The 11,618-nt window shown below is 42.1% G+C and overlaps 1 protein-coding gene across 1 annotated transcript in view; it reads right to left on the reverse strand.

Moving 5' to 3' along the window:
• The window catches only part of SORT1 (sortilin 1), a 666,378-nt gene extending 657,970 nt beyond the window's left edge, over positions 1-8,408 (reverse strand). Inside the window, exon 1 of the mRNA XM_078644756.1 lies at positions 8,165-8,408. Within this exon, the coding sequence (XP_078500882.1) occupies positions 8,165-8,392 (228 nt within the window). The 5' untranslated portion in view covers positions 8,393-8,408. The remainder of the gene's footprint in view (positions 1-8,164) is intronic.
• Between the last annotated feature and the right edge of the window lie 3,210 nt (positions 8,409-11,618).

Genomic DNA, 11,618 nt, shown 5'->3' on the forward strand with positions numbered 1-11,618 from the left:
TAGCGCAAATCACCGAGCGGTTTCTAAGCGCTTGCTTAGGGAACCCGTCCTGGTATTCCCCTGTGAGATAACCCCAGCAGGGTATCCGCAAGGTGAAAGCCAGGCATCCCGCCGCGAGGGGCCGTAGTGGAGATTAAGCAAGCTATTGCCCAGAGTCGCAGAGTGTGAACCCGTGAATCGAGTAGGCACCTGAGCGAGAATTGTCGAGTCCATGGACATTTTAGGACTCAAGACCCCACCGAGCCGGGAATTGAACCCTGGTCCCGGGCTGACCTCTGCTTCCAGGACTGCCTCCTCTAACCAGTGAGCCACACTTCTCCACTGTGTGTGTGGGTGTGGGTTTTTGGGTGGGCAAGGGTAATTTTAAGGTAGGTTTTTGGGTGGCAATGGTATTTTTAGGGTGGGAATAAGTTTTTAGCTAGAATGTGACATTTTTAGGGATTGTGGGGATTGGGGTTAGATTTACCTGTTGATTTTGTACCATGCATATGCTTTTACCATGCATGCCTTTACAACGAAAACGTAAGTATTATACATATATATATATATATATATATATATATATATATATATATATATATATATATATATATATGTTTCTACTTGCCTGTAAAATAATTTTTTGAGGAAAAGGCATACTTGTGGTTGTTACGACTTATTGTAAAGACATGCTGTTGTGGTTCCAGCATCGTCGTAAAGGCATTCGTGGTAAATGCCGTTGTTGTTCAGTCATACATCCCTCAATGGCATTAAAGCATACAAGACACATCTGTATCTACCAGGCACTGTATATCGCACATACAAACAAACAGTTCAACACAGGAGCCAGATGGCTCCTAGAGTTAAATGGTTAGGGCCGACTTCAGCCATTTAAAGGACGCAGGTTCAAATACCACCAATACATTCTCAGCTTTTCATCCTTCCGAGCTCAGAAAAACGAGTAAGATTACACTAGGTAACAGTTACATCTGTTATTTTACAATGTAAAAAAGTGAGTAGAATGGGGTTACAAAGAGTTATAAAAACAGTATATTTATTTAAAGTGCGACAACATATCGTCTCACTTAAATGTGAGGATTAATTCATATCATAAAACTCTGTTTTTCCGGATTTAGTCATATGCCAACAGGCACCTGTTCAGCACCAGGACACCCTCTCAGGTAACAGGGCGTTTTACACATACACATAACCTTACACCTGCAGCCGAAAACGAAATCTGTAAACAAATCCACGCACTTCCGCTCACCCAGCCAATGATGATAAATTCAGACGTGGTTGGCTTTGCGGTAGGCAGATTGTGGTTGAGTTTCTTGGCCCTGCAATTGAGCTCTCAGTTCTTGCTGATCCTGCAGTACACTGTTCCACTGGTTAGGTTCTCTTGTCCATTTGCTGAACATTAATGTATTTGTTTTTTTACAGCTGACTTTTCTTCACAGAAAAATATTTTTTCATGTCACTCTAATCGTAATGGTTTATTGCCTTATTTGACGTTCATGTAAATAATTTTACTGAGTCTTAATAGCTTTTCCTCCGTCTGATTTCCATGAAACGGAGAGTGTGATTTTTCAAAGCAGGTTTGGCCCGATACAATGGTCGAATTTAGACTCACTCGGAATGTTCTGCATAATAACAGCATCAGAGCTGTGGTCTGGATGTTCTTTAAATGTTTTCTTCAAGAACAAAGAACTTTTAGTCATGAAAATCAAAGAAATTTGATGTGCTAGATCAGTAAAGGCGTTTCTGCTCGAGGAAAACTTTTGACTTAGACTTGGCAGACCTAGTTTTAAGGTTGTTAATTATTCCCATAACTTTAAGTGGGAAATAAAACTAGTCAGACCATAGCGAGTGTAATAGCAAGTCGACTTGCTGTCTTAAAGAAGAGCTAAAAAAGAAGTCTAAGGAATGGCCAGTTTCTTGTAAAGGGCATTTAATTCCTTCCAACCAAATTTAAAAGTGGTCATTTCTAAACACTGATTGGGTCAATATCTAATTTACAGCAAAAAGTTAGAGTAGTTCACAATTGTTCCGTGCTACATACCCCAAACAGCGCTATTTAGAACAAGCATTGGCATAGCCAATAGGTCTTGTGTTTGGGACCTTATAAGTATTTAGTTATGCACCACAATATCCTTGGTGCAACAACAACTGTTGCATGGCTAAACACTTATGAGGTCCCAAAGGCGAGACCTAATGGCTATGCCAATGCTTGTTAACAGTGGTGCTCAGGTTTTTTTCCCTCATCTTTGGCAGGATGAAAGGTCGCTTCAGCCCTGCTGCCACTCACATTTGTGAACAAGGAATTCATTGAACTGTCTCAGTAGTTTTCTCACAGTACTTCATTCATTCATCTGTCCTGGGTGCAATCCTGCTGAATTATACAGCATGGACTTTAGTTTTCGTTGCAGCATCACCAATAAGAAACCCATACTCAGCTGCTGAGGCAAATGGCTCCCTTTTGGAGCATGAACACACAAACGGTGTGCTGAAGCCTCCTGAAAATCAATCTGTGAAGGCATGCAAACACTTGTACCCCTTCCATGCATGCGGGAACAGAGGGTCAGGCAGGGGGTCTACTCTGCACGTATTTTCCCTGGCACTGCGTGTGAAAACTCAAAACACATTATCTGTGCAGGCTCTCGAATGGAATCTAATAAACCCGCTACTGAAGACCGGCGTCTTCAGTAGCGGGTGATGTGGGAGGCCTGAGCCTCCCACATCATAACGGAGCCGCAATGGCAGACAGAGGATAATGGAACGGGATAAAGATGTGTGTGGACTCTTTCTTTCCGCGTGCATAATCATGGGACCAAGCACTGCGGCCTGCAGTTCCGGGCAGCGGTGACAATTCACGACTGCGAGATGTGAGTCTTCTGCAGGCTCCCATGCCCAGAAACAGACCTAAGAGAGCACCTCGCTGTAACTCTGGCTGGCAACTGCTGACCCCAAATGCCCTCCGGCCTTTGACACCGCTGACCCGCCTGTTTTATTCATGTGGGCCGTCCCGAGATAAGGCCCTGCTCAGTCGTGTCAGAGTGTTTTGCAGCCGTAAATGTGGAGAAAATCCTGATTAATGGCTTGCTTTTGTTGGAGAAGTAATCATTAGGCCTTGTGGCAATGGGGGAGAAAAAGCAGAGTGACCACTTTTGTGCACTTTAACCCTTCATGCAGGGAGACTTTCCCTGTGAATGCCCTGCAAGAGATGACCATGTTTATTTCTCTGGAGGCCTAATGCACTTAGGGCGAGTGGTGAAAGATGTGCTACCATTACCTAGAAGGACTGGTTTGTGTGAAAGGAGGCGACTCGCGTTAAAGAAGGAGGCAGCAGGGGGCCTGCACCTGTTTCCCTTCCGGGAACGAGCAGGGGCACCATATGTTTGCAAGTTAATTACAAACATATGGTGTCAAAGCTCGCTCCCGCAAGGGAATTGCCAGACGTGCACGCGTTGCCATTAGAAGCAATGCAATGCGTGCACGTATTTTGGCTGAAAAGGCGCATCGATGGCTAAAGGTCTTTCTCCTATGCAGCGCATGCACGCTGCATAGGCGAGATCTAAAAACTATTCATGTTGAGCCGGAGTCCTAGCCAACAAACTAATTATTTTAAGCTGCTTTTCATGAACTGGGGTCACTCAACTCTGCAGGAATTTATGGTTGCACATCAAACTCATTTTCAAATGTTACAATGTTGTTATAATGCACGAGCGCAACCCGGGGTCTTGCGCTAATGTCTACTTCATGTTCCTGTATCTATTGTTACGCTTAACCGCTGTGTGTTTTGTGTAGATTCAAAGCGGGGTGTTGTGTATATCTGTGTGGGGCTGGGGATTGGTGGCGTCAGTTAATGGCACGTACTTTTAGTCTTGATACACGTAGTCTGTAAATAAAGTTTGTATGTTGGAAAATAATTCACGCTTCAATGAGGATCATTTCAAGCTGTCTGGAATACTTTTGCTACATTTATTGCGCTCAGAACTCTGGAGCTCTGCAGCATACAATAAAGCAGAGGCTCCCAGCATTGTATATTCCGCAAGGCTCTCTTCAATTACTAATCTTGCCAACCTGTAACATTCAGATATTCCCAAACAGGTAGTTTCAGGTCTTAACTTCCACTAGTCTTAAACCCAACAACTGCCATAAGAAGAAAGCCTTGTCGTCTCTTCCCGTCCACATTCCAACAGCATTGCACATTTTTTTATTGCCTACTTCCAGCTGCTTGATCCCCCCACAGAGTGGGAGTTTATTAAAGGAGTACTGCATCATCCACCAAAAATACAATTTCGTAATAAAAATAAACATGGCTACAGACAGCACATTAGGGACTTCACTAAGATACATCTGAAAAACAGTGCAAACCAGGACACATGCTTTCCTGCACAGAAAATTACTGTGCTAATTTACAGATCAATGCCCACAACAAGATTTTCTATGAGACGTTGCAACAATATCTCACTGCAGTTACCACACAATTCCTAACTCCTGCCGAAAATGTGATCATAAGAAATGAACCATCATCCTACTTCCAGAGTCCGGACTACCCTTGCATGCAGCTCTGCGTGAGGCACAAGGAGAGATACGGGATGACAGAAGGCTGGATTGAGGCAATCACACTTCTATTACAACAAGGAATATGTGGTTTCCCTCCATTATCCTTGGGTCATGCTACTGGGTCATTGTTTCCTTAACAATACAATTTTTTACAAATAACGATATCAGACCTACTACTGGTGAACAATTAACTTAATCCACAGCTCATTTTGTTTCAGAGTCCCAAGGGCGGTTCAAGCTTCCTCTCATGAAAAGCACTATGATGAATGGCACGAGTGTGTGAGACTCGAGTTATCACTCGGAGGCACAATATTTCTCATAGCAGCAAACATAGCACTAAAATATACACAATGTACATTCCAATACACTTGCAGCTGTAGGTCAGACAAAAGGAAACATCGGACGTCACAATTACCCAAAAGATATATTGCCCGTCATGCATAGCTTGCTTTCCTTTATATCAAGCTTTCATGAATACTTAAAGTCTCTTGGCGAGCAACAGGGTCATTATCTTAGAGTGCTTCTCTAGTTATTTAACCATCATACATTCTGGATAGTGAAATATAAAATCGACCACAAAACCTAAAAAATGTATTGTGGATTTACACAGTGCAAACAGGAAGGGAAACTGTGGGATACAGAAGAACTGCTAAAAACATCATACTCTTTTGCTGGCTCATATTTGTTACAATTTGGAGAGAATTTATTGATTCATTTATTATTAACCATTCGATTCGTTAAAATCATTACAGTAAAAAGCTCAAATTAGAACAACACCCACCCTTTCCACCCCCCTCTCGGTGCCTCCTGTGAGATTAAAAAACCCAGTTCCAACAGTCAATCTTGTATTGCAGGGACCTTTCGGCTTTCTATCCGGGTACTTAATTTTAATGCAGCAGGGTTCCTGACAGAGCACTTGAGGTAGCAGGCGAGGTCTTCTTTGCCTATTGGTGTTTGCGGAAACCATTTGTTGGTGCGTTTATCAACTCTGATTTTGAGAGCTTATGGAGAGTCTTTTATCCTCTAGTGTCTAGAGCTTGACCAATCTGGTAAATAAATGTTGCCGCTCTTGCAAGGTGGTGTGTTTTTGTTTCAAAGAAGCACCAAGCTCGCAAGTTCTAATGAATTGCACAGTGAAACTGCAGAATCTGGGCCCAATCCTGGCTTCCCTGCTTGAGCACATTTGCAATACTAAGCAAATTCTTTATTTTAGTGATCCTACTTTGTTCCTTATCACATATGAGAGCACCTTAAAATACTAGAGTTCAGGATATACCCTCTACAAAAAATACCTCGTGTTTTATACAACACTGTATATATTCTGTTTACATTTAGCACTTTTTTCGCACTTTCTTCACCTTATCACTTGCGTCGTTTGAACAATTTGTAGGTTCAAGAACTGTGACATCCTTCTAAATGTAAAAGAGTATACAGATTTATCCCTCAATACTACTTTAGATTTATTCAATTTTCTGGTGTTTTCTTTTGTTCTGTTTCATTGATTATTACTGAAAGGTCTGAGCATTGTTTTCTATTATTCAGTAAACCAAGAATCAATTCTGTACCCGACAGAACCAACATTCACCTCATTATAAAATGTCATCATATTCTAATATGTTTGGTGTATGAAACACATACCAAATATCTTCAAGGTTCGGCTCGTGCACAGTCTATTATAGTCAGAGCCGATGCTTGTTCTTGGATCTCCTTGTTAATTTGTTGGCTCACCCACCAGTATTAAAAGATAACATGTCACTAACACAGACAAGAGATCGGATGCAAAAATATAATAAAAAGTTCTTGAAAGGGGGGGAAAACGAAAGTGCGGCTGCTAACTGCCACAAACTGTTCACTACTAAGAAGTACTAGTACAAAACCCTTCCATTGAAGTGTTGGTACGCTGCCTTTAACGTTAAGGAGGTGCAGAGACTTAGTACGTGACAGTACCTGCTCAATTAAAACATTGGAATCAAGTTAACCTTTAATGTTCAAACGAACAAAAGTTTAAAGTCCCAGAACTCGAGGGTTGATTGTCACTGGAAGCCTTGGCTAGTGTACTACTTAAAATTCGATGTAAGCCAGTAAATATGTACATGCCTGACATACAAACAAGCACTTGTCATTCTGTAAATGCAGAATAACGCTGAAATTTACAAAGTTTTGGCCAATTTGTCTACACAGTTCAGATGTAAATTCTACGGCATCTGTACTCTGGGTCTGCGGGGAAATTAACGGAAAGACATATGCAAATCATTGGAAGAAGATGGTGAAGTCTCTCGATGACAGCATACGCAATAGATTTATTGAAGAGGTTAGATCATTACAGTTACGGAGCCTAGCCAGACACAAAAAAGATAGTTGCATCGGATCAGGCCCCACAGTCAGACCTAAAGGGTCGGATCGCGACAAAAAATAGGCCTGTGCACCCCTTTAGTGAATTGCAAGGCTAAAAATCGTGGCCCGCGTTTGAAAATTAGGGGGAAATCTGAACTTGTAAAGACACGCTGTGCAAGTGTTTTGGGAGGTACATAAGGCAGTATGGATTTGAGTTGCTGCAGGCATGGTTTGTTTTAATATCAGATAACTCAACGGTAAAAGCCTGCTAAGAAGGTCATTAAACAGGCCCACATGCTGACCTGTCAGACCACTGCTTGGCTTCCTTATAGGCCTGTCCAACCCTGCTAAAAGACATGCCTCTCTCAAAACAGCTCCACTGGCACTCTACCCTGCTAAGTATTGGTCTTCCGCCTCTTCCATGTACCCCCATGTTCCCTTCTGGTTACAGTTGTTTGTTGTTTTATCTGTAGCCCAACTGCGCAACACCCTCTAAGGCATTAAGGCATTGGCAAAGTGGGCTCTGGCCCAGGGCAACAGCATTTCAGAGGGCCCCTGATAGACCCAGCTCTGTTCAGCAGAGAGTCTTGCTCTGATGACCTTGGATAATTCTTAAACATATTTTTTAATATACCATTTTTCCTTTAATTTAGTTGTATTGTGGGCGAAATGTGAGAGTCTATTACAGACATTTTGCAGTTTATGTTTCATGCAACATCCATACAAAAATACTTTTTTAAGATCAAAACAGGACCTCACATGTAAGATATGGGAGGGGGTCAAGGAGATTATTTGCAGCAATATTAGTGAGTTAGTGCAGTGTTACAATATTGAAAGCATACAACACTATCCCTGAATATTTGATGTAAACAAATGTACAATTTGGACGAGTGTCACCGTTCGTGATTTGGCCAAAGACTACATGAAAGAGCTGAAATGGAAACATGAATTCAAAACTGTTCCCAACAGGGTCCCCAAAAATACGTTTGGCCTAAACCCCCCAAAATTCTTAAGATGTCCCTGCTCCAGTGGACGAGGGCCCCGAGTCCAACCTTTAGGCTGTCATTTAGACCGCTTACACGTGACCATCCTGAGTCAGTCCAGACTGAGGACATCACTTTACATCCTGAAACGTGCAGTTACGTTTTATGCAACTCCGCTTGCAGCACTGGGGGAAGCTGGGGGAAGCTGGGGAACGAGACGCATATTGGCAACACGGTCATGGTTCTTAAGTTGCTCAAACACACTACTCCCCCACCCCTGGCAGCCTTCCACACACCCTCACCGTGTGGGTGTTGTTCTTCAATTTTTCCACCTCGCCTTCCTGAACAATCGATTCTTCCTTGCAGAAATCACCGGTGTCTTCAGCCGTGGCGATTCCTAACTGCAGCACAAGCAGAAATACCCCCCAGACACATAGCTTCTGGGGGTCCGGTAACAGACTTATCGCAGCCGACCGCATCTCTGCTTCCCTGACACTACACAGAGCGCGCCCACCCCCTGCTGCTACCATTGGCAACACGCCGTGAGAATGCGAATGTTGATTAGTGCAATCGTCTGTCACTCATCCCGTTTCCTTCGTGCTATTGGTTAATATGCCCTTCCTCACAATGGTGGAACGGGAGGCGTGTGGCGTATGGCATCACTAGAATTTAGGAGTCATATCAGACGCTCTGCCTTCTCATTGGTCACCTCTAAGAGATGCTCCTTTCTGATTGGATTAAGCTTTAGGTTTACACATTACGTCCTCGCAAAAGACGAATCCAAAATAGACTTCAAATTAAATACCTGCCCATAGCACCTGCTCATCCGTCCAACCCGGAAATTGATTAGACACATAAACAGAACAAGTGCCCGGTAGAAATCACATTGTGAGATGCCCTAATACTCTGCAATGGCTCCCAGGAACAACAAAAAGGCACAATTCAAGGATCCAGGGGAGCCAACAACTAAGTCTCCGGAAGCACTTATCTTTCATTATCTTAATTTAATTTACATATTTATTGAGGTATTTTATTCATGTATTTAGTTCTATATCGTGTGGACATTACCCAGTGGTGGTAGAGCGCCTTGAACTAGAGATTGCATATACTGATCAAGCGCGCAGGTCACCCGACTATAATTTTATCAATGCTCACTTGGGCCCATAATTCAATTCTCCATATTTACTCAATCGGGTAACCTAGACTCTACTACCAGTCTATTGAATACTTCTGATTCCTACACCATTAACTTCAAATCCTTATCATGGGTACCTATGACCACAATGGATCAGGGAGTAAGTTGTAAAGATAGGCAAACAGTCAAAAAATACCATAACATTTGCACTCATTTATAATAACCACAGACTCGAGAAGTTTTGAAAACCTTTATCTAATCTTCGTCGAAAGTCATGAGCAAGAGATTTACAGCAAGCAAGCTATCAATAATCAAAATCATGAAAAGTGTATAACTATGCAAAATATATATTATGCCAACCATTTAGAATTCTAAAGGAAAGGTAAGAACAGGGAACATACTGTAATGAGCTTGCAGAAATCAGACTTGAAATGGTGTTTTCTAAAGGACGGGGTAAATAAGGGACATGCTAGAAGTCACAGTTTAATCACTAATAACGGGTGGGTAAGAAAAAAGGAACAGAATTTATAATGACGAAAATGAAGTAACCATGTAGCTATAGGGAAGGTAAGAAATTGGAACACACTAAGAATTTTTGTTAACCACTTCAGGTTTTCTAAGGGAGAGTAAAGAAAAGGAACATCTATATTTTCATGAACAATTCCTATCTTTACTTCTAAAGGATAGGGGAAAATTGGGTCATACTAAATTACCAAGAATCACGATTTAATAATGTCTCACAGGAGGGGGAGAAAAAGGGAACATATGCAATTGTGACTTTAGCAATATTCAGGGAGGGTAAGAAAAGGACGCAAATGTACTATTTGTTTTCCCACACAGATTTATATTTCCCTAGAACGGTGTGAAGACCAACCCTGGCCACGGGTCAGTTAAAAGGACAGAAGAAACCCCAAGGAATGCCGTTGCCAGTAGGCCAGCAGGTGCAGTACGGAAATTCAGGACAGGGTAGACCAGATTAGGATCAGGACAGGACCACCGAAAGTTGAGATCAGCACCCGCAATTCAGTTGCAACGCCTGCGCTACTCCCTCTCTGCAGCTATTAGTCAGAACCCCGATGGGGTTGATAATTTCCCCAGCAAAGTGCTTTGCCAAGCACTTAAGGTCCCAGAACCCCGATTGGGTCAGCGAGTCTTCTGACAGAGTGCTCCGCAGCACCTCTGTTCTCGATCAGCTATTGAGTGCGTTGGGTCAGTGACAGGTCAGCTATTCGGACAAGTCGGACAATTTCTCTAGCTAAACCTATGCTAGTTATACTATTTTCCAGGTCAGTGTACCACCCCCCAATGTTGCAAGTGTAAGAATCCCCAATTTCGATTGGACAAGGAAGAGAACAGGTCATCACACTCCCTAATATTTTTTAATTTCTCCGTCTCTTATTTAAATTAAGGGTCACGCCTATCAAATTCAGGCTCCCATGAAGTTTTTCACTCGCAAACAATGGATGTTTTATTCAATACAACAATGTATGTGTCCAAAGTTCAATAGGTGACGTTCCCACAAGCATCTTCTCAGTCAGTCAGCTCCTTGGCTGGATTTCAAAGGTCACTGCTGTGGAGATTCGCAGATCTCGCGCAGACGCAGTTTCAAGCAAAATGGAGTGCAGCAAGGGACAATAGGCCATATTTCGTAATGTACCATGAAACGGAAAAGAAACAGTTGTAGAACACAGAATAAATGAATACACTGTATTCCATGAATCTCTACTCTATACCCATTACTTTAATATAAACTATAGCATTAGGATTAAGCAGAACGAACAGCTTTGCAAAAGCAGCAGTGCAAGCTTCTTGCATGTGAGAACACAAAGCAGCCATCTTAGCTCTAATGCGCCGATGCGAACAGCTTCCCTCCAAAACTGCGAGTACGTCACGTCACATGGGTATGACCGACGCATGCGCAGTAGAAATTCCCACGTAGCAGCAGCCATTTTATTTGCAAGCGTATTAGGATTATAAAACACATAAGCAAGCTTTACTCGGATACCCAGAATGTAAGCGAAAAATAAAGTTTAGTAAGACAAACATGTTGGTTACCTTTTAATACTGTTATTCGAGGTTCATGAGTACAAGCAAGTTGCTTTACGTGCAAATCCTTGCTCCATCACATAATAATAACAAACTAACATGAAAGATAAGTCCTAGAGTGTTGTAGGGAGACAAGAATAGGAAGGTTTTCAGTTCATGATAAAAGATTATATACATGCCAACATTTGGAAAGCAGGAGGGTGATAAAAACAAATTGTGGGTTATTTATCTTCCCATTGACTTGTATAGAAGTGGGGACAATTTCAGCCCGGAGAAAGCTAAATTAAAGCACTTTTTTACTTTAAAAATCGTGGCAGTGGCAACATTATTGTTTTGAGCTAAAAAAAACACAGAAATTCACCAGTTATAGTAGCAGAGCTAACTTGCACCTCCACTAGGCACTGATTATGACCTCACATTTACATCCATCAGGACATGTTCTATGACATAATTTATTATATCACTGATGACATCTTAAATGACATCACTTAAGGCATCATCCAAGCTCCTGTTGGGACTCCCACAAGATCACAGCAAAAACATTAAAAAAATATATATTGGAGTGAGTAGGGCAC

Source organism: Lissotriton helveticus, chromosome 5_1 (genome assembly GCF_964261635.1).
Source record: "Lissotriton helveticus chromosome 5_1, aLisHel1.1, whole genome shotgun sequence".
In the NCBI taxonomy this organism is placed as follows: Eukaryota; Metazoa; Chordata; class Amphibia; order Caudata; family Salamandridae; genus Lissotriton; species Lissotriton helveticus.